This window comes from Alosa sapidissima, chromosome 15 (genome assembly GCF_018492685.1).
Source record: "Alosa sapidissima isolate fAloSap1 chromosome 15, fAloSap1.pri, whole genome shotgun sequence".
Lineage (NCBI taxonomy): Eukaryota > Metazoa > Chordata > Actinopteri > Clupeiformes > Clupeidae > Alosa > Alosa sapidissima.
The window spans coordinates 10,961,636-10,985,657 of NC_055971.1; the positions used below are offsets into that span (position 1 = coordinate 10,961,636).

The 24,022-nt window shown below is 44.9% G+C and overlaps 1 protein-coding gene across 4 annotated transcripts in view; it reads left to right on the forward strand.

Moving 5' to 3' along the window:
- Positions 1 to 24,022, forward strand: part of dph1 (diphthamide biosynthesis 1) — an 85,291-nt gene that overhangs the window by 24,232 nt on the left and 37,037 nt on the right. For all 4 annotated transcript variants that reach the window (XR_006023018.1, XM_042063999.1, XM_042064000.1 and 1 more), the window contains 2 exons: positions 17,531 to 17,652; positions 23,326 to 23,480. Coding sequence is in view for 3 of the 4 variants with exons in the window: in XM_042063999.1 (XP_041919933.1) it covers positions 17,531 to 17,652; positions 23,326 to 23,480 (277 nt within the window). In the remaining variant the exon portion in view is untranslated. The remainder of the gene's footprint in view (positions 1 to 17,530; positions 17,653 to 23,325; positions 23,481 to 24,022) is intronic.

A 24,022-nucleotide genomic window follows, 5' to 3' on the forward strand; every position in this document is an offset into this window, starting at 1 on the left:
TATCAGCGTCACGGGTTGGCTTCGATGTGAGTGGTTGAAGTAGCACGTCAATAGATGACGGACAAGTGGCTTATTCAATCATATGCAAGCATTTTTTGATTAGGCCCAGCCTTCTGAAACACCATTCCAATGGATCGGTTCCAGATGGATGAGTGGAGCTAGGTGGCGTGAAATTCATCTGTCTAGGGTCAGGTTAATGGACACATACCATGGCTCGTTTGAAAGGTGACACTTTAAGCTCTCACTTAAACTGTACAAACTGTTTATTTCTACATGCCTCTGTTCCTGAGAAATCCCAAGCTAAACAGAGGCTAGTTTTCATCAAAATCCCTGTGTTTTTTTTTTTTTCTAGAAAAGGAGATATAGCGTCTTTCATGAAATGTGAGGTGTTACCTGTAAAGTGTCCGGGAAGTGACCTAGCAAGACCTGGCAAGACTGCCACCTAGTGATAAACCCACAAAAAGAATGGCCTGGTTTTGACCTGACGTGCATGCATCACTGATTCGACCCAACCATCAAAAGCCGAGTTATGATCAAATGTCCAGATAAAATGTCCAGATCGTGCATTTTCATAAGTTTTCGATCGTCATCTATTTCGGTTCTATTCATCATAGAGTTCCCAAAATCGCACATACACTAAGGTGTGTTACAGTGTCTATTTTCGTAATTTAAAAAAAAGCTAAAAACGCAATATTGCGTTTTTGGCACTCAACGCATGGGAACAAAAACGCAATATTGCATTTTTGCCACTCAAAGAAACCTTGAGGCCAAACCTTGGCTCATAACAGGAGGGCATTTGGTTGAACTGGCCAGGTGGACAGATAGAGATATAATAGAGTGAGGTGGATCAAAAGAAAAGGCAGGAGGGAAGAACAGAGAATCAGAAGCAGAAGCATATATGAGGAGAAGGCACATGAATCTGAATCTGAGCTTGCTGTCTTTTCTTCCAAGTCTACAGACCCATGTTGTTCCATTCCTATCCTAGCAAAGCAGTCACACTTATCCCATGTTTCAGCGTCATCCCTTTTGGAGAGATTTAGTCACAAAGACCTTTGTTGGACTGAAGGCAGAAACACCTTCCAAGGTGGATGGTCACATCAAGGCACAGAGGTGTGTGTGTGTGTGTGTGTGTGTGTGGGCCTCTGGGTGATTGCGTTGAGGTGGAGGGTTTTATAGCTCATTTCAGTGGCCACTAACCCCACCCCTCTGTTGGTCAGCCTTGTCTAATAAGTGTGTGAGAGAGAGAGATCAGGTAATCAAGTGATGGAAAGGAAACTGCACCCACAGGTTTATACTGCATTCATGAGTAGCTGGGAAGTGGGAAATGTCCTACTTTTGAGTGGCAACGTCACACCCAAATCGTTTGTCCTAGTTTCTGTCCATGTAAGGCCTTTTGCGCTGTTTTGCACTGCACTGCTTATTACTTCTGTAGCATTAGCCTCGGTCTGCACTTTCCTTCTTCACTTGCTTGTGTATGTGCGTGTGTCCAGGCATCTCCCATTTGTCTTGACATAAATTTCGCTGCCCTGTCCTGATGTTTCACTGTCCCTGCAACCACCACCACTCCCAGTCTAATTACACACGAACATCAGCCTTGTGAGCTATAGTCATTTTCTGTGGTTACCGATCGAAACACGTGATTGGTTTTTTTTGGGTGTTTTTTCTATGTCCCCTAAATAAACCGCAAGCTGGGTTGATACTCACCGCTGTTGGGACTGCTGCGTCAGCTTTACACAGAGGTTGTGTCCCCGCAATTCCGTGAAACAATTCCAGTTCCCTCATCGAAAAACAAAACAACCGGAAAAAACAGCCCAGTCCCCCTACCCTGCGCTCGATGTCGAATCGGGAGCGGGACACACTTACGTAACGCCAGGGGCCACAGGGGGTCTGTACACATGCCAGGGACAAACAGATGAGAGCCACCAGCCCAAATAAGAGTAATGATCTTGCTTTCGGGAGGGGAGTTAAAGGATTATCTAATGGCATTAGAGGAACATCTGTCTACGACCCGCTGGTTGCGCCGTGTGCATTTTTAAAAAAAATATTTTTTGTCATGTGCAGCTTCATCGTTTCAGTATGCTGACCGACGTCAGAGCAAGTTGAGACGCCTCAAGTCAAGAACACGATTGAGTCGGTGTTACAAGATGGAAAACGTGTGTTACCACACAGGAGGTTCAAGCACAGTATACCTTTACAGGTCTCTTACTGTCCTGTTAGAATGAGTTAGGGAGACTGGAGTCGATAGGACTCCTTGTATACCTCGGGCAAAGACATGTTCCTCTGTCCGAAGAGTAATGTACAGTTAAGGCGTAGCAAGCATAGCTAGCATAAACCACAAAGCCACACAGTGTATTTGCACTAGAAGAACGAGAGGGAGACACATGGGTGGGTTGGGGGGGGGGTTATTTGATCTTTAAGCCCCGTGCCCTCAGCAGTTAGATTATTTCTGTGTTTGTGTTGGTGCGGAGTGTTTTGTGAGGCTTGTTTTTTTTCCTGTGCTCTGTGTGTGAAGGAGATTACAGATATCTGATTTGTTAATAATACCAACCCCAGAGCAGGGAGCTCATCTGGTGCTCTCGTCATGCCAGTGTCTGCATTGCTCTCTCTCACACGCACACTCTCACACACACACACACACACTCACACTCACACTCACACTCACACACACACACACACACTCACTTTTACTTTCCATCACTTTCTTTTCATGTCTCTTCCTCACCATATTTCTTTTCCTGCCTCTCTGACACTCTATCCTCAGATTTTCATTTAGCTCCCCTTCCTTCCTTCATCCATCCTTTCTTCCTTAGACCCCCCCCACACACACACACACACACAAACACATCCCCTCTCTAATTCAATTCTTTTAAAAGAGGAAATAATGAATGTGTCTCTCGATGGGGACTTTGTCACGGTACCCTGGCAAGTGGCAATATTCTTTACCCAGCACTCCCCCCCCCCCCCCACTACCCCTGGCCCCCACTGGTGTAGTTATGTGTCTTCTGCTGGGGAAGGAGGTGGTGTGGGGTGGGTGGGTGGGTGTGTGTGGGCGTCTCTTCCCCTGCCTAATGAAATGAGAGATGAGCCATCAGCAGGTGCAGAAGATAAATATTTCACACGCTTAACCTGATTCTGCAAATGGCCCCCAATGATCCGCTGGGCAGGAGAAGAGACGAGTGGAGGAGAGGAGAGATAAGGCAAAGGTGCAGAGGAGGGAGGGCCTGTGTGTGTGTGTCTGAGCTTGCAGGCCAAGTTGGTGCACACACACACACACACACACACACACACACACACACACACACACACACACTCAGGTAACACAGGTGCAGTAGTGTACTTTCGAAGCTCACTCTGCTCACCTGTCTGTCTGGTGTCTCCCATGGGATAACTCATCCAGGCCAGCAGCTGTCTGAGAGAGAGAGCGAGTTTTTGTGTGTGTCTGCCCTAACCACACACACACACACAACCCCACCACTTTACTTTCATAACGCTCCAATGGTCATAGACACTGAGCTGACCACAGATCTCTCCAGACTAGTGCAGATCTTGTGCTTGCTCTCTCCCCCTCTCTTTTTCTCTCTCTCTCTCACACACACACACACACACACATACACACACTGCTGTGCCAGAGAGGTGTGTAACTGCCAACAGGACTGGGCCTTGGGCCCTTCCTCAGGGTGCTCTAACTGTGCTTTTACCACACTAAGCTGTTTTGGGCTTTGCTTTTTTCGTCAAATGAGCAAAACACACACATTGTCAAGTCCTGTTCCACTTTACATGCGCATTTTCTCCCTCCGTCTGCCGGGCTCGCTCTCCTCTCCCCTATCTAAGCCACCTCTCCCTTTTCCTTATGCATTAGCTTTGCTCTTGCAATTCCACACTTTCTCCCTCTCTATCCCTCACTCTCACTCTCTCTCTTTCTCTCACTCTCTCTCTCTCTCTCTCTCTCTCCTCCTCTCTCTCTCTCTCTCTCTCTCTCTCTCTCTCTCTCTCTCTCTCTCTCTCTTTCTCTCTCTCCCCGTCGGTTTTGCACACTCTCCCTCTTTCTCCCCGTGTGTTGCCGCAGTGAAGCCAAAGCAATTGTGCAGTAATGCGATAAGAAACATGGAAATGTTTGACCAGTTATCAACTTTTCATGCGACTCCAAACAGATTGCGGTGCATAATGTAGTATGGTGCGCCAATGAGAGACAAATTAGAGCCTGCCACTTCTGAGCCTCACTGGATATTGTGTGTGTGTGTGTGTGTGTGTCTATATATGTCATTTTAATTAGACTTCATTAGCTACAAGCTAACTTACACTGTAGCCACAAGAGGTCTGCTGGCTGACGTCACTCTCTGAGCAGTGATGCTAATTTATAATGAATACCGGATGGGGAGCATGGTGGAGTGGATCTTTAGAGCTCCATGACCTTTTCCCTCTCAGGAACGTGGTTGTGGTTGTGTGTTTGTCTTTGTTCCTGAGCGGTAGAGAAGGGGTTCACGTCATCGCCAGTCCTTAAGCAACCCTTGTGCAGTTCTAACGTCCCTGGAAGGTGAGGGTGTTTCAGTGGCAGCTCCGTGTTTTTCCGTACGCTGTTCTGGAGTGTGGCTGCTCCGTGTGTAATCTGGCTGGGTGTGCTGGCATCTTACGCTGTGAAACCTGATTTACATTTTCGTGCGGGTCGCTTTTCTGTGTGTGACTTTCGGTGTAGCCACAAAGAGTGGGGTACAATGATATTGTTATATCCGGACTGAACTGGAACATCAATCGTGCCGGAAATATTTTTTGGGGTTGCATAACAAGTTTTCTCTTTTTTTTTTTTTGTCTGCTCCTGTCTCACACTATCCGCTTGCGCTTTCTTGCGTCTTCCTTGTCTTTCTTCCCTCCCTCCTGAGAGGCACCGACACACACATACACAGTCGCACACACACACATACACAGTCGCACACACACACATACACAGTCACACACACACACATACACAGTCACACACACGCACACATGCTTCTTAAATATACACGACGTACACATACAAACATGAATGCACACTCCCTCATTACTTGCATGTGCACCCACACACACACACACACACACACACACACACACACACACACACACCCTCAATACACATATGTGCACACACTCACTCTCTCTCTGACACACACACACACACACGCACACACACACGCACACACACACGCATGCATGCACACACCTGCTGTTCCTAACCCCAGTCCCCAGGCTAGTCAGAGTGTTGCCTCAGCCTGAGTGCACACAGCAGTTTACAGCTGGGAGATTATAATATCGTCTGCCCTTCATAAATCACCTTGACAGCAATGAGTCCACATTACAGCTAAATGCAGGAGATCCACGCTCCACACTCAGGCAAGTGTGTGTGTGTGTGTGTGTGTGTGTGTGTGTGTGTGTGTGTGTGTGTGTGTGTGTGTGCGCGTGTGTGTGTGTGCGTTCTCTAATCTGTCAGCATGGGCCACTTTTAAAGGCTAATTTGTGGTTAGGTTTGATGCGGTAAAAGGGTTTGCTCTAATTTTTGTTTATGAGTTAGTGAGTGACAACACGTGTGCACATGACTCTGTTTGTGTGTGTGTGCTTACATACCCGGGAGGCAAGCCTCTCTGAGAGTGGATGAGCATCATCCCATTAGTTTACTACTATGTGGTGGTGAATGGACTGTGCACATGAATGTTGTGTAACCACAGGGCCTTGTTGTCAGTGATCTAATATTAGTGTCTGACTTCCTGGAACACAGCTGTACACTAAAACAAACAGATTCACACATATTTACACACATAACATATTTACTGAGCAGCCTTTGTTGCTGATGAGCAAGACCTTAGCCTGCATATATGTTTATATTCCATGATACTGGATTTAGTACTAATCAACATGCGAATAATAGGCTTTATATAAATTATTGCGTATGTCAAGTGTATCCCTCATATCTTCTATATTCTGTTTGTTAGAAGGGCTGTATAGATTTCAGCTGTGTAACATCTTGGGGTCGTCTTGAGGACGTCATGTTTTTTGTTTCATGTCGCTCCAAATATGACAGTTGTGGACTGCAGACAGGCCATTTTAGCACCTTGACTCTTCTACCTTTTGCACCCCATCATGATGCTTATGTTCTTTTTGCAATTAAATGTGAGTTTGCCTGATTTGCAGGTGATCACATTATTTTTTATTTACGTTTTACACAGCAGCATCATTTTTTTTTGTAATGGAGTTTTAGTTGATTTAATAGATGATTATTTTCGCTGTGCAGCATAAGGCATCATATTTCACTTTATATCTGCATACTTCATTTATATAATTTATACAATAGATGTGTCATTTGTTTTGTGCCTAACTTATTTTGTGATGTCTTAGTTATCCTAATCGAGACTGATGATGCCTATAAGATTTTCTCTTGTGTTTGAGTGTTTCCACCATTTCCAGATGATGTATACTGTATCTTGACTACCACAATGTACCCCCCACACGCATGCACACACCCCCACACACACCCCCACACCCACCCCCACACCCACACCCACACACACACACACACACACACACACACACACAGAGGTCAGTGAACTGCATTGAGGTTAGAAATGAAATCACTGTGTGTCTGTGTAGATATGTTTGTATGTAGTAGCTGCTAGGTCTCGCCCCTTTGTATTCTTGACGACTTGGAGACTTCCCCCTCCTGTAATGTCATGAGAAGTGCTGGAACAGCCTCTGAGTATGTCATACACTAATAAGGCTGCGCTGATCTATTTGCTGGCATTGTGGGCCCACCCATCACTTTCAGCTGAGCTCCATGGTCGCAACAGGAAATTATAACTCGTTTATTTTTTTTTTATGAACGAAATTGAAGCAGCATGTTCACTAAATAGAGGGTGATTGATTCCAATTAAGAGAGAGCGAGAGAGAGAGCGAGAGATTTTAAAAGACTGGGGAGGAGAGGCAGGGGGGAGATGGAGGGCGAGAAAGCGCAAGACTGATTTAGATACTAGTGCTGTTATGGGGGAAATGGAAAGACCGAGAGCGAGCACAAGAAAATGTATCAATTTCCGGGATCCACAAACATAGTCGGTGTGAGCGGGGCGGGTCCCCTCCCATGCTGTGCTTTGATGAAAGTCTTGTCAAAGCCGAGGAGAGATTTCATTCCTGCTAGACAGTCAGACAGCTAGAAATGGATGGATCTTTCTTGGCACAGCTCCTCGTGACTCCCTACTCCTGTGTGAGGGGTGAAAAGGAGGAAACACACACACACACACAGACAAACACACAACAAAAGATGTCAGTTTAAAATGGGGGGGGGGAAATAATGATGGAAGAAAAGGAAAATACACCCATAAATATCCAAAGCCCGCACGTGCTCGCACTCATGTTTTGGCCTCCTGTCATATCAATAAGCGTGCTAGCCAAGGTTTGGACGAGTATGTGTGGTGCAATCTCTTAGAGTAGTGACTGACAAGCAGAACTTCTCTCTGCTGAGAACACTTCTATCATGTTATTTGTGTGTGTGTTTGTACATTTGCGTGTGTGTGTGTGTGTGCGTGCGTGCGTGCGTGCGTGCACTCTCCCTCTTCTCCTCTACTGGATGAGTTTCATGCCGCTTGGGCTGGCTGCTAAGGAGACACTAATTAACAAGCGCCGTTATTGAGATCACAGGCTTTTTCTCCATCTTAATTGCATCTTAATGACATTTCAGCTCTGATGTTTCAGCTGGAGAGCCAGATAGCATGTGAAAGAGGGGCTAATTTCTGTGTGTGTGTGTGTGTGAGAGAGAGAGAGAGAGAGAGAGAGAGAGTGAGTGAGTGAGTCAGTGAGTGTGTGTGAATATGTGTTTCTGGAATGGGGTTTGCATCTGTCAGTGTCATTCAGCAGGACTCTTTCAGGAGTTCTTTGAGCCCTTTAGGTGTGCTGTGCAAGTGTGTATGTGCATGATCATGAGTAGGTAGGTGTGTGTGTGTGTGTGTGTGTGTGTGTGACATGCTAAACAAGACAACCTCTCATCCTCTCTGTCCCCATCACACTCTCCCAGCCTACCCACTGGGACTGGTGGGGATCAGTGTCTCGATTTGCATGTAATTACTCCAGTGGTCCCAGGTAAGCTACGTTATCACACCCGCGTCTGATTAATCAGATTTGCAGCCTCGTGGCCCCGTGGCCTCTACCACACTGCCGCATCCACAACTCACTCGCACGCACGCGGCAGTGAAGGGGGACGTGCATGTGTGAGAAGCTCAAGCTGATGCTCGTGTTGCTACATCTGTAGCTGAACCAGGGTATTCCTGTGGCTTGACTCGGGCTACGTCTACACGAAACCGCCGGGTGAATTTTCTCTTACCGCTTTCACACCTTTAACGACACCGGTAAAGAAAAAACTCGCGTGCACACACAGAAGTGTAACCGGCTAAATGTGCTGTAGTGCATATGCCAGTGTCACAAGGTCGGTTCGTTCGCCGCTCACGGGCTTCAAACCCGCCACCTTGACACACACACCGGCATGGGAGACGAACGCTCTAACCCAGGGGTGGGCAACAGTTTTAGTCTGAGGGCCACAGTTACTTTGGCAAAGTAAGCGGAGGGCCACACTTTGGACAATTGCAATTAAACATAGTTACATGATTAAATGGTACAAATTAATTCAATGCAAATTATGTATAAGGCTACTCTACAGTTACTTTGACTTTGCCAGACTATTTCAAGGCCTGATATTTATTTTTGCTAGGCCAGTCTGACCTGCTACTCTAAGGTTACAACAAAGATCCTTGATCGCTTTAACCCTCTCTGGTTACAATATCTGGATTTACTTTCAAGAATTAATTTCCTACACTACTCGATATTGTTCAACTTTCATTCCAGCTCTAGCTATATTCAAATGCAAATTTGAACTGCAAATGTATGTGTGCAGGTTACATTGACATACAGACTTAAAGCAATCTGGCTTGGAATTATCAAATTTAATTGAGGCTACCGGAGGGAGACCTTCATCAATGATGAAAAAATATATTCAGGGTATTTCCGTTGTGATTTATTCATTTTTTTTTTTTTGTAATTTCTTTCACATATTTTGTTTAAATCGTTTATGAAATAGAATACAATTTAAGTGCAGATCAACTTCATCACACGTATGTTTGCTTGAAAAATATAAAGGACAACATGGAATAGGCCTATGCATCTCACACAATTTAAATTTGATTTAGCTGTATCATCACCATCTACGGGACATGTATAAGAAATGCCAACATGAAACTGAACAATGTTGTAAAAATAACATCATCAATCAAGGGGAACAATGTATTTCGTCCTATGCAGCTGAGTTGAGCTATTTGTCGGTGTTCTGTAACTCAATGTGAACAATTGAGGCGGTCGCCTTTCTTTACGAAGTCATCGAAATCTGGGGTCGTGTTTGACGTTGAGATGCGGAACACGGATGACAGGTGTGCATCGGGTACGGCTCCTACACACAGCTGCGTGCGTTGCGTTGCTGGAGACGCATCCCATTCACTTTACCGAACTGAATTGTGGGTCCGTTGCGTCGCGTTTCTCCCGTAGCTCGCGTTGAGAAGTTCAGCTGGTGCTGCACTGACAGACGGCACCGGCCAATCAAGCCAATCGACGGACGGCACCAACCAATCAAATTACGGTTATACTTCAAGTCAATTGCATAGCTACCGTCGGGAACACCCACTGGCATGCGTTGACAGAACGCAACTGTGTGTAGGAGCCATTAGTCGTGATCTGTAGCGTGACTTATTAAAGTTCATCACAGAGAAAGTCTGCACGCATACATACGTGAAACCGAATAAGACGAGCATCCTTTGCGCATGCCTCCGCATGTTAGGGTACTTGCCCTCGTTCAATGCACCGTAAAACCTGTCCAATGATGACGAGGTGAATTTCTCCTTGAGAGTGGGATCGCACTGCATGTCAATCAACTCAAGCTGAACCTGCGGAGGTGTCAAAGGAAAAGAGGGTGGACACCAGCTCCATCTCTTTTTCAATCTTTCCGAAATCAGAGAAACGTCTGTTGAATTCAGTGTGCAGATCCTCGAGTGCAGTGGTGTATTTGACAGTGAGTTGGGATAGCACATCCTTCATTGTGGCGAGAGTTGGGAAATGTGTAAAGCTCTTGCTTGTTTTTTCTCGGGAAAACAGGGTCAGCTTTGCTCTGAATGCTCGTACGTAGGAATACAGTTCGTGCACGAACACATCCTTCCCCTGCAGCTTCCGATTGAGGTCATTTAAATGGCCCATTAACTCCACAGCAAAAACAAAGTCAAGCATCCAATTGGAATCTTCAAGTTCTGGAAAGTCACCACCCTTCCCGACATTCTCCAGAAACACCCCTATCTGACATCTCAGGTCCCACACACGGCATAGCACTGTGCCCAGGCTCAGCCAGCGGACGTTTAAGTGGTATGGGACATCAGTGTGTTCTGCCTCACTCTCCTCCAACAACTGGATAAACTGGCGGTGGTTAAGCGCCCGGGCCCTGATGAAATTGACAAGTTTCACCACAGTTTTGGTGACGTGATCAAGCTTTAACACCGAATTAGACAAGGCCTCCTTGTAACAAGCTCAGCTCGTTGTCACCAAATTAACGTCATCGGTTCATTAAAACGCACATTCACAGATAATCTCTAGCATGCTTATATTTATTGGAGAGAGAGAGAGAGAGAGAGAGAGAGAGAGAGACCCATAGGCCAGAGTCTATACCGACGCGGCACAACAAAAAAGGGAAAAAAAACGCGCAACCAGCGCTGTTTCAGTCCATTAAACAGAGCGAAAAAAAACTCTATTTTCAATGTCAATCTGTCCAAAAATGAAAATAATCCACGGCAATAATAATCCATAAATCCGAGGATGTGTTAAGACAGTCTTTGAAACTCCGGGCGTAAATCGGGGGTGAAGAAGAGGATAAATCCAGTGTGAAAAGTAGGCTAAAGGAGGTTATCAGAAGCGCCGATCGCCTTCTACCCCTGTCCATTCATTCATTCTTCCTCCTGGCTTTCTTCCCGCGTCCCATTTAAAAAACGTGATTCTCCGAGAGCACAGCCATAGGGCCAGAACAGGAAAAGTGGGTGAGAGTGAGCGTGGAAGGGTGAGTGACAGTTCTAGACCCTATCGTCTGTTTTGACTATACTCGCCCTGGATCACTGACTTACGCCCATAGTCATCAGGATAGTTAGCGAACTATGAAGATGGTTAGAGAGAAATAGAGCTCAATACTACCTGGCCAGGTTTTTTAAACAGTACATTATAAAAAAAGGCAACTTTTACAGTGAGAGAGTTAGGCCTATTCCACATGAAGAAACAGTTAACAAATCTGTTATAATTTACAAAAATAAATAAGACTTGTCTTATATTATAATATGGCCATTTATGTGGCGGATGCTACATCCTGATGAATGATACAGTGCAAGAAAATCAAAGTTGAGTTGGGATCCTACGCAACAGCCCAGTGTTCTTACCAGTAAGGTTTGGACAGCCATCAGTGGTCACGTTCAGTAACTTCACCCACGGTAGGTTCATTCTCTGCATGCATCCTGACACCGTATCATAGAGGTCTGAACCCCTTGTCGTCCCCTTCATTGATTCCATCGCAAGAAATTCCTCCACTATGTCAAAAGTGTCAGTAATACCTCTGATGAACATAATCAGCTGGGCAGTGTCTTTAATATCGGTGCTCTCATCCAGCGCTATTGAAAAGTATGTGAAATCAGTGGCCCTTTTTAGCAATGCAGGTGTCAGCTCATCATCAATTACCTCGATGCGACGAGTAACTGTACGGCGAGACAGGCTCACATTTTCGAACTGAATTTTGCTGTCAGGGCACAGTATGCTAGCTGCCTCTACCATACAGTCTTTTACAAACTCACCATCTGAAAATGATTTGCTGTGTTTGGTGATTTTGTGTGACACCATATAGCTCACTTTTGTTGCTGATTCCTGTACATTAGACTGCTTGGTATAAATATTCTGCCTGGCAGTTAAGTTGGAGGACAATCTCGTGGCTTTTTCTTCCCTCTCCTTTGCGGAGAAATTCACGGCATAATTAGCATGTTTAAAGACAGCGATGCTCTCCTGACATATCAGACAAATTACCTTTGATCCGACGTTTGTGACAAAATATTTTGACGTCCATTCTTTATTGAATGCTCGACATTCAGAGTCAACTTTTCTCTTTTTTTACTGCACTCATTTTGACAAATTGCACATACACACCGTTTAAAATTTGTTACTTTGAGGAGTGAAGAAGAGAAGCAGGGCCGTATATTGCCCATGTATGCTCTAACCACTGAGCTAAAAGCCCAGGCTTCCAACTCAGCAGTTAGAAGCATTCTTAAGGTTAGGGCTGTGAGGATTTACACAAGCAACTAGCACGCTAGCTCAGTCTGCCTCCGTTACACCAGACCAGTTGATGGCGCCGGCCGTGCAGAAGCTCACGTTTAATTTGCGTGAATCGCGTAGAAGAAAACATTGTTGAAATAGTTTGTTAAGCAGTCGCATGAAAAAAGAAGACTACAGACAATTCGGTTTTCAATTCAACTGTTAAACTAATAAAGTTAATTTTCAAGGTATGTGACTGCTATGTGAAATTTCAAATGCCTAGCCTACGCATTGCATTAGGTCTAAGCACCACTGGAGAAACCACTAACATGCAGTAAGCTAATGTTTAACTAAGTTAAGCTAACGTGTGCTTCTAACTTAGCCACAAAAGGCTGATAGGCTACATTGTGCACATAAATCATGACGGGGGGGAAAGAAAAAACATTTTAATATGATAAATAAATGGTTTGGTTTGTTTTGACAAGCAGCGTGTCAGGTTGAGTGCCATGGCTGAGTGACTTCGGAACTTCGGAAGCCGGTTTCAAAAATTATCGGTTTCAGTCTCCTAAACTGCCGGCGTCGTGTACACGCAAGGCGTAACCGTTAACAAAACCTCACCAGTTTCACAAAAACGAGCGTCGTGTAAACGGCCCCTCAGTTGAGTGATATGCTAAGATCACCAAGAGGACACGATTACACAATATCAGGACAATTTTGTCGTAGCCAAGAAATTTCCAGTGTCTTTCCTGAATAGCAAGTTCGAAGGAGCAGACACACTGCTCATCGTTCCTTCATTTTCCTTTTCCACGGTCTTTGCCACTGTCTGAAGTATATCCAGAGCCTCTTCCTTCATGTCTGTCTTTAGGCGCTTAGCCTCCTCTTTCAGCTTCCTCTGGCTTAGGATCCTCTCATTTCGCTGATTCTTCCTTTTGCTCTCCACCTTGAGATCTGATCTCTCCACCTCTCCATTAGAATTCTCTTCAGGCACAAGTAGGCAACATCACAAAAGATTTGTGAATTTCATTTTTCATTTTTCACTGTCCTCTTCAGATTCTACTTCGTCTACTTTGGAATGGAATGTCAGAGATCTGGAAAATAAACATTCCAAGTCGTCAAGGCTAGAAATGCGTTCTTTTCAATCTGGGGCAGCAACAAAGGGTTTGTTCATTCTAAACTGTCCAGTAGCAGCAACTGGAGTCCATGCATTTCCACAGAATTATTTTGGGAATCTGATCCCTTATCATACCTGTTCATTCATACTCGTCGCTCGACTTATTGTGATTAAATTCAAGATGGCTGCAAACGCTAAACTTTGTGAAGATACTGTCTGTATAAATCGTCTTGTAAGTAAACTACCAGTGCTTTTTCAAAGTTCTCAATGTCTCGTTTTAAATTTCAGGGCCCAAAATCTACCAATGAAGTGTGGAGATACATTGAGCCTCGTAAATGGTGTAAAACAGTGATTTATTTGCATGGCTAGGCCGATGCCAAGGCAACCCCATTGAAAAAGCTTTTGGTAGCATCGGCTAACTAGCGCCAGATTTTGGAGTGCAGGGGACAAGCCGAGATGGGCTATGAGACATACGTTCACACTCAGGTATCATGTTTCAACACACTTTAGGTAATATCACACCGGAATTCTCCTTTAATTCCTTCCTGAAAAGTAATGAAATTAAAAATTGTTCTTGTAGTTTTTCATGTAGCTTCATGCTTTTGGTTTGTGATCAAGTAAAGCAAAGACATTTTTTGAAAAAAAAAAGATTGTTTATTATTTCTTTTCTGAAGATACTCTAAAATGCCTTTGACAAGTTTTTGGTATTCCCCCAAAATCCCCCCAAAGATTAAAAAAAATATGACACGAGTGGGAGTGGGGATGGTATCGCCGCGGCAGTAATTCTGCCGTAGGTACGAGGTCCATGTGACTGTAGCCAACCATGGTATACCTTCAGAACAGAATTACTATGATTTCTTGAATATCCACCGGACTTGTCTCTCCATACAGATGTAGCCTTATCATCATTATTCAGGTACAAAAGCACTAACACAGTCTCGGTCAAATATATTGGTGCGCATTCATGAAAAAGGAAGAACCCTCAACTCATTGATTTTTTTAAAAATAACTTGAAACTAACAAAAGTAATAAGCAAACCTGTTTGTTTATTCCATGCTTAATGCATCGAACTTTGCTTTTGACTTTTGATTCAACAGAATATTTTAGACAATAACCAAATGATAATGGCATGGACAAAAATTATGGTACCCTTTACCTAATAGGGGGTTGCGCAACCTTTAGGGGCCAACACTGCCAACAAGCATTTTCTGCAGCTTTTAATGACACTTCTTCATCTGTTAACAGGCAGTTTGGCCCACTTTTCCTAAGGAAACTGTTCCAGCTGTCGCTGGATAGCCCACTGTTTTTTTCCCATGTCTGGGTGTTTTCAGCTGTGTTTTGGGCCATTATGCTGTTGGAAGGCCCATGGCCTGCACTTGAGACAGCTCTCCAAAAAGTGGCCAATGGTGTGTTCAGACACTGAGGTTCAGACACACTTGGCCTTGAATTTCACACAGGAAGTTTTCTTTGTCTCTTTGTCTTTTAATTGACACTCCTTCTGTACAGTCCATGGTAAATATTCATCTTAAAACAACATCCAAGGAGGTACTCCTTGATTTGCTTGGGCACTTTACAGCGTTTTTTTTTTTTTTTTTTTTTTTTTTTTAAATGTTGTGCAACTCCTTGCATTTTTTTCTCTCTCTCTCTCTCACTCGCATACACACACACAAAATCCTACGTCCCTTTGTTCCTCCAATTTGTTCCCAACTCACACTCACAAACCCATGACACACAATCACTCACCCGCACACACACAGACTTGCACACACCGAACTCACACAAATACCGGAACCTTGATGAGAAGGATAAGCGAATCAAATCTTCCAAGGCAAATATTTATTTACCAGATGAGTTCTCCTCACTCAGCTCTGTCTGCTTTCCGAGGCTCTACTGGCCAAGGCCGTCCTTCACACAGACCAAGCGTCAGCCAGAGCAGCTGGGAACAAACCAGAGAGAGAGAGAGAGAGAGAGAGAGAGAGAGAGAGAGAGAGAGAGAGGAGAACAAGGAGACAAAGAAGGTGTAAAAAGAGGAAAAGCAGAGAGAGAGCGCGAGACAAGACAAGTAGAGTGTGAGGGAAGTGTAGAAGGTTGGTGATGGTGAGGGAAATACTGCAACATAGGAGGAAAGAAGGATGACCGAGACAGACAGGTGTGACCAGAGAGAGAGATATAGAGAGATATATGCAGGAATGTCTGCATGCCAAAGACAGAAGGTGAGGAGAGATGAGATTACCACAGACACCAAAACATGGCAGTGAGCCAGACACCAAAATGGCAGTGGAGATAGGAGATGAAGAAGGCAGTCAGAGAGAGAGAGAGGGAGAACCAGGAGGGTAGAGAAAGAGAGATGTGATGGAGAGCAAGAGAGATGAGGGAGCAGACTGGCCAGTGTTTTAGTGCTTTTAAGCAGCTGTGGGAGGGGGGGGGGGGGGTGTGGTGTGGAGGGGAGGTGGGAAAGAGCCATGGCGGTTAGCAGCGTTCTTCTCTGGCCTATTAATAACACCTGTCCCACCTAGCCTAAATGTGTCTGCCACCAGGCCTACTGCAGACAAACCAACGCCTACATACACACACACACACACACACACACACACGTCCTCTTTTTTAGCTCGTTTGCCTGCAGTACTCATTTAGCACTGCCGTCTTTCTGATGGGGAAAACCTGCTGTGATGCCATCAAAGCAACAAGAAAGTGATTTAGCCGGTCTCGTTCAGACGATGACAACAAAACAAACAAACAAACAAAAGCAACAGCAGCAGCTGAAGGCACAGCCATGGGGGCTAAGGAACAGGGGGAAAAGCCGGAAAAGCTCTGTTATGAGGTTCCAATCCTCTCCCCCAGCACTCATCAGAAGTGCAGGGATCAGACCTCAATGGAATCTTTAATGACTGCATATGCAATACAAAGACACACACACACACACACACACACACACACACACACACACACACACACACACACACACACACACACACACACTTAAACTCTCTCTCTCTCACACACACACACACACACACACACACACACAAACATATATACACACACACACACACACAAACATACCCACTCACACATACACATACATACCCACTCACACATACACATACTCACACACACATACTCATGCTCACTGTCGATAGTCTCTCTCTCCTGCTCTCCGTCAGCAGTTGGACCCAGTACATGTCCGCACAATCCTGCACCCGCTCACTAATCCATACCCCCCTCCCCCCCCCCCACACACACACACACACACACACCACCACCACCTCCAGCCTCCAGTCGCTCATATTCACCTTTAATCTCCCAAATCCCAGCTGCCTCTGATAATGACACATGGTTTCCAGCGCATAAGCCGACTTGTACACAGAACTTAAGATGGCCTCTGTCGAGGTCGGGACCTGTGCGGCTTACGTTGGCCTATGTAAGTGTGTTCCATGTTTGGTGATGTTCATCGCAGTCCACATTATTTTCAGATGGAGGAAACATTTGACTTGAATAGTGCGCCCACAGAGACTTCTATTAAGAGAGAGTTCTATTAAGATTGAAGTTCTGTATTGTTGAATTACTAAACATCACCTTAACCAAATCCAACCCCTAACCTTAGCCTCGACCATAAATAGTAATTAACAGGGTGTCAACAGATAGTTTGTTGATAATCTGAGCATCTGTAGGTAGCCTGTGGCCGGACTGTCCAAGTAAAGTGTGAGCGAGAAGAGATTGATTGATACTGATCGGTCAGTATATCATTTGATGGGTCATAGAAGGATTTCAGTGCATTCTGATAGGGGTTGTGCCTTTGTGCCTAGCAGGTAATGTGTATCAGCATGTGGTGCTGATGAAAGGGACCATATAGAACAGAGATGGAATGTTTAATAGCCATGTGAGAAGGCATCCTACAGCAAGGAGCAGGAATGGATTGAGTGTCATTAGGGTGGAGTTGTGTGGGTGGGAAGGATATGGCATGTTTTTCAACAGGGCCATCTGTGAGGTGGGACGTAACCACTTTGTATGGTTGGTCATTTGATTGACTGGTTGATTGATTGACTGATGGAGGGGTTGTTTTGTTCTTTTGTCTTCTGTTTTTGTGGTCAGGTTCACAGAAGCGGACACGCTGGTGATGGGGGATGTAACGTACGGAGCCTGCTGCGTGGATGACTTCACCGCTCGGGCCCTGGGGGCCGACTTCATGGTGCACTATGGACACAGCTGCCTCAGTGAGTGTACACACACACACACACACACACACACACACACACACACACACACACACACACACACACACACACAGACACACACACACACACGTGCACGCACGAGCACGCACGAGAATGGCTAAGATTCGACCCCAAGCACACAGAGTGCACCCCAATGGTGCGTTATATCTTCGTGTGTTGACTCACTAAATAGGCTAACACATACGCACACGCTAGGCATTACAATTAGTCTTGTAGTATGGGGCTAATGTCAATTGAATTGATGTTTTTTAATGTTTATATTTCACCATTGTGTCACACAACCTCTGAGAAGTATCGATTCTGTGGTTAAGGAGTAGATTATTTGTGGAAGGAAGTGACCATGAAGTGAATGAGTTCTCTAGCCAGCAGCTGCACACAATTAGCTGACGGAAGCACACTGTGTGCACCCACTGTGAATTTTCATTAGGAAAAAATGTGAAGGCTTGAGCTTGATTGGATTGTATGATTATACACTGAAGGTGTACGCATGCGTGCAGGGCAGAAGATAAGGGTTGATATATCAGTGGCCTGTATTTGAGAATTCTCAGCAAAAAGAATTTGGCCCTAGGCAAAATCTATATGGTCCTTACTGTGTCCTATACTGTTCCATCAATAAGACATGTAGGTATATGCACACACACACACTCACTGTTGAAAAGCACTGACTGGTTCTTCAATGTGTGCATGTGTGTGGATGATATGGATACGTCTCCATTAAAAAAAAATAACCAGAGGTACAATAGATCATCAGGTTTCCAGTGAATGGTAGAAACAAATTGTAGAGGTGAGAGCTGTTTGGCCTTCCCCGTATGAAAGCAGATAAACAAAAGTTGACCTTTGCAAACGATTGATACCGGAGCTCAGATTGAATGTGGTGGGTTGTAAAATGTGGAGAATCATTTCTGAAATGTGACACATTAGTTATAGTGCAAAAGAAATAAAATGGCTGCCCTTTTGTCTTGCTTCTTAATTTTTTTTTGCACAAAGTACAAAGTGTCATAATGCTTCCCTTTGGCTGTCCAATGTTGAAGTTTAGAATAGAAATGTTTAGTGATACAACCTAGATGGGCTTGACTAACAGAAAGCCAAATTCATTTCCATTATCCAGATATTCTGGATGACGTTGACACTGTAGAGGGTAATGACGTATTTACTTGTGGATGAATTGACTGGCTGGCAGATTTTAAAGAAACTTGCTTTCAGAATGCTGTTAAAGATGCTGTATTTCAGAATGTGGTTTGCTTATTGCAATATGTAGTGTTAATGCTGCATTCCATTTAGAATGATATTTCGTAGATATGCTCTGTTTATTAGCAGTGCTGTCCAATTTATGCCACATTAATTAAGTCAGTCGTAGAAACAAGAGTCCAACCTCTATCTGTTGCTCTGTTGCTATGATGTTTGTTTGTGTAAAATACTGTGTAATGCTTAGTTACAAACTGGCATTGCTATATCTTGTAGCAAAACAAACGGTAGCATATTATTCTCACGTATTGTTGACAACTGGAAAGCAACCAGCTCGGGTTTTTAACACGGACATGACATCACTCTGAGCTCCAAGGCGCTTTAGGGGACAAATGGAATGCAGCATAATATCGCAGTTAATAGGCATTTTCGGACTTAATAGTTTTAAGAACTACTAACTAGAGAGGTTACTCCTAGAACAACAATCTTTTTAGGGTTTTTTTTTCTGTTTGCATTCGCACTGCCAGTTGGAACGCTGAGGTGTCGTAACACATACATTAATGGAGCAAATGGTCCAAAGCAATGCACATTAACTTGTTTGGCTTTCCCCCTTAGATTTTTTTGTGAGAAATGGATCATCATGGTATCAGGAAGCACTCAGAAAAACAGCACTGATGTATCCATCCATATTGTTCTCATCTGCCCAGAAAGCATTTATCACCTGACAGTCGTTGGCCTCTGCAGCCTCCTCATGTAGTTTTTATATTTTCACGTGAGTTTCTAATAATGGTGCCTCTGCTGCCTTTGGCTTGTTGGCTATTGAACTTTACCAATTAACATGCTCTTACACCAGCCGTGGTTTCTATGTGCAGGGATCTAAAATGGTTATAGGAACTGTGACTAAAGGGAGTACAATTGCCCCCAGTTCCACGTATTGCCAATATAAAATATTGTAGGTACTAGGTCCCTCCTGTGGGAGGTTAACCAAATGTGTTTTATCTGGTGCTATTGAGCTCAGAAATTTCATTATTGCCATGTACACACACACAGAGAGGTGACGACTCCCACAAATTGCCGTGCAATTTTTGCATTCTGTCTGAGGGAAAGTGCCGGCATATACACACAAATGCAAAACTAACGCAAATTACACTGGTCCAAACATTTCCACACCCACACACATACATTAACCAACATATAGTGTACCAGTGCACACACACAAATGTGACGTTCACAAAAGCTAAGGTTGCAGTTCTGTTTTTAAGCTGAAAAGTCAAGCCCTGAACTAGTGCACAGTCTAGGTGGCAATCATCATGGAGGCGTTTAGCCCCATGGGGACCTGGGGTGGTGGGTGATGGCCTGGAGCTCACAGAATTCCTTTCCCTAAGTGCACCGGCGGCCAGGGCAGTGGAGCGGCCTTCGGCTGTGGTTATTTAACAGTACATGAGGGGTAGCAGACCTTTAGAGGCCGGTAGTGGAGCCTTCCCCACCGAGCGGATCAATGAGGAACATGCTTTTAGTTCGTCCTTTGAACACACCTGGGCCCTACTGGGAGAACCCCTGGCGCACAGTGCTCCTGCCAGCCTGTTGCCTGTCTGAAGCCACACACACACACACACATACTCTCACTTAGAGACTGTAAGACGGAAAGGAAATGCTAAATCAATAGCCTCAATATTTCTCTGTCAGAGCGACCTCACCTCGTCCAAATACCAGAACTGACCAGAGGAATATTAATACAGGCTAAAGGCCTCTGTACAGGTTGTTTACTGACCAACACACACACACACACACACACACACACACTCATTCATATAGATTGTGTTTTCATATGTGTTAAGGTTCGAACATGTTCATGTTTTATGTTTGACAAAGAGATCCTTCACACTCATACATGAAAATGTATGCACAAACCCTCTCCCTTTCATTCTCTATCTACCTATTTATCTTTCCCTCCCTCTCTTACATAAACTCTAATTCCGTATGTTTTGGTTTTCTTGTTTTCATCTTGGAGCGAGACAATATATATAGACAAATAGTTGCAAAGGCAAGCAGTCACATGGAATAACTCATGTTGTCACTCACTCATGTTACCCCCCCCCCCCCCCCCCCACACACACACACACACACACACACACACACACACACACAAACCCTTACATAAAAACTAGTTCTCATTTTGGTGCCAGATGTTGCACAGATGGATAGAAATGGTTAGCTCACGATTACCTCTCTCATAATTAGGAAATGAGAACGGAATCTGTATCCGCTTGGCACAAATTCACATAATCTGCATTTGCGCCGTGTGTGTGTGTGTGAGAAAGAGAGAGAGAGAGAGAGAGAGAGAGAGATGGCTGGCTGTATGTGTGTATCTGCACATGTTTGTGAGAGAGAGTGTGTGTGTGTGTGTGTGAGAGAGAGTGTGCATATGCGTTTGTGATGGTGTGTGTGTGATTGAGGCAGAGAGAGAGAGGAAACACAGCATGTGCTTGGATGTGTCATAGATCTGAGTCTCGATAAGCAACAAATAACCTTGTCAGGCACCTGCACGTGATTACACAGACTTCCAGAATGGCACACAAAGACGCGGCCTCTGATTTGCTTTCACCTTTTTTCCATATCTCTTGTTCTCTCTCTCTCTCTCTCTCTCTCTCTCTCCCCTCTCTCTCCCTCACTCATGCCTTATCGCCCTCTGTCATCTTCCATTTTCACTGATACTATGAGGTTTCACAGCCATATCTGCCGTTGTAGGGAGAGCGAGCGAGAGATGAAGAGGAGGAGAGAAGGGCTTTGGGGTAGCGAGCGAACGAGATGGGTGGATTGACGATGAGGGGGAGAGAGAGTGTGTGAGTGTATGTATGTGTGTGAGAGAGTGGATTGTGTGTGTGTGTGTGTGTGTGTGGATTTGTGCGTAAGAGTGTGTGTGTGAGAGTGGAGATTGGAACATGCTGCTCATTGACAATGGTTGTAATTGCAATGACTAAATGCACTTAGGCAGTGCTGCTAATTGGTTTAGAGGAAGGATCGATGCAGTCTTGTTTTTGTTTCTACCACTCTACTCTTGGCTTTGTTAGCACCTGTAAGCAGCTGTCAGATGTATGTGTGTGTGTTTGTGGACGAGAAAGAGAAACATGTTGCACTAAGAACTCCTAACTTTTTCTGTTCCTTAGATGTTATTTTTATCTTTCATACCTTTCTCCTCACACATCTTACCTCACTCTCACACTCTGTCTCACACATGCACACTCATTCTCTCTCTCTCTCTCTCTCTCTCTCTCTCTCTCTCTCTCTCTCTCTCTCCTCCCTCCCTCCCTCCCTCCCTCTCTCTCTCTCTCTCTCTCTCCATCAGTCTAGCTCTCTCCATCACCCTCTCTCTCTGTCTCTAGATGCCACCTCATTCATCACTTCTCTCAGCTAATTGTCGCCACAAATTTCCCTCCATCCCATGTCTTCCCCTCTTCCTTCCTTCTTATTTTAGGTGTAGGACCCCCCCCCCCCCCCCTCCCCCACACACACACACACACACACACACATTTGTCCACACTTTCACCACTAGTCCCTTCCCCACCTCTCCCCTGCTCTGCTCTCCTCTCCTCTCCTCCTTGGCTATTTGTCTTTCACTACGCCCTGTCATCCTCTGCCCCCCTCCTCCTATTTCTCTGCCATATGCAAGCGTCTCCACGGCCACCACAGTTCCTTGATCAATGCCAAAATGGCTCCCTGTACGAAATGTCCAAATGGAGTGTAACATTGTGTTAGATTACTGATCACGAATCAGCCACAAATGATAATGAATGTCATGTTCATCTGCCTGTGCACTTTACGACCGTTGCTCCTCTTCTCTTTCTCACTCTTTCTTTCACTTTCTCACTCTCTCCCTCTCTCTCTCTCTCTCTCTCTCTCCATCTGTCTCTCTCTCACTCTAATAGTTCTGTTCTCTTTCCCTTCCTCTCTTGTGGACTCTATATATTTATTTTCCTTTTATTCACCCCTTCTCTCTCTCTCTCTCTCTCTCTCTCTCACTCTCTCTTGCTTGTTCTTTCTTATCTCCTTTCTTCTCTCTCTCTCCCTCCTCCCCCCATCTCCATGTCCCCCTGTCACAGGGCTCCTCAGCGTTAGTGCCTGTTAAATGGCCTGTGAAATGAATGGTATTAATAATGATGGTATGTGTCCCTCTGCTTCTTTAAATAATTGAGGTCTAGATCACCAAGTGTGATGTTAAAAACTCACGCAGCCTTGCAGCTCTTTTCACGACACTCCCTTGTGTGTGTGTGAGAGTGTGAGTGTGTGTGTGTGTGTGTGTGAGTGTGTGTGTGTGTGTGAGTGTGTTTGTGGAGGTGGTGTGGGGGGTGTTGGAGGGGTATCCAGAAATGATAAATAAATATCTCTAGGGCAGCATGACAGAGTTTTCAGCACACCGTATGACTCAACTCTGTGTGTGTGTGTGTTTGTCTGCCTGCCCGTGTGTAGTTCCCATTGACTCCACAGCGGGCATCAAGATGCTGTACGTGTTTGTGGACATCCAGATGGACACATCTCACTTCCTGGACACGCTCCGCTTCAACTTCACTCCGGGTCAATCTCTGGCCTTGGTCAGCACTATCCAGTTTGTGGCTGCTCTGCAGGTAACTGCTGACCCCCCCCCCCCCCCCCCCCCCCGCGGCGTCGTGTTCTTGTGTGTTCCCTTCTCCTTTTTTTCCTCCTCTTCCTCCCACTTTCAGCCGCCTCCTCTTCATCCTCCACATCCTCTCCTGCCGCTCTCTCATACCTTCTTAGGCTGAACAGCTCAAGGTTACCCTATTCTGATAGTCAGCTCCCTTTCAAGAACCTGTGTGTGGTAGAGGGAGTGAGTGTGAGAGAGTGTGTGTCTGTGACTGTGTGTACACATGGGTATTTCCACTTTTATAAATGGAATCTTGATCAATTTAATTTGGCCTGTTTTACAGTAATTTACAAAAAGCCCCTCTTTAATATCAAAGTGAAAGCAGATTTCTTCAAACTAATATTAATGACTTAAAGAATATATAATTCAAAACAAGTGATTGCATATTCACCCCCTTCAATTCAGCATTGGTAGATGCACCTTTGGCCGCAAAGCATGGACTCTGCGTGGATAGGCCTCAATTAGGCTTGCGCATCTGGATACTGCAATTTTACTTATTTTTTC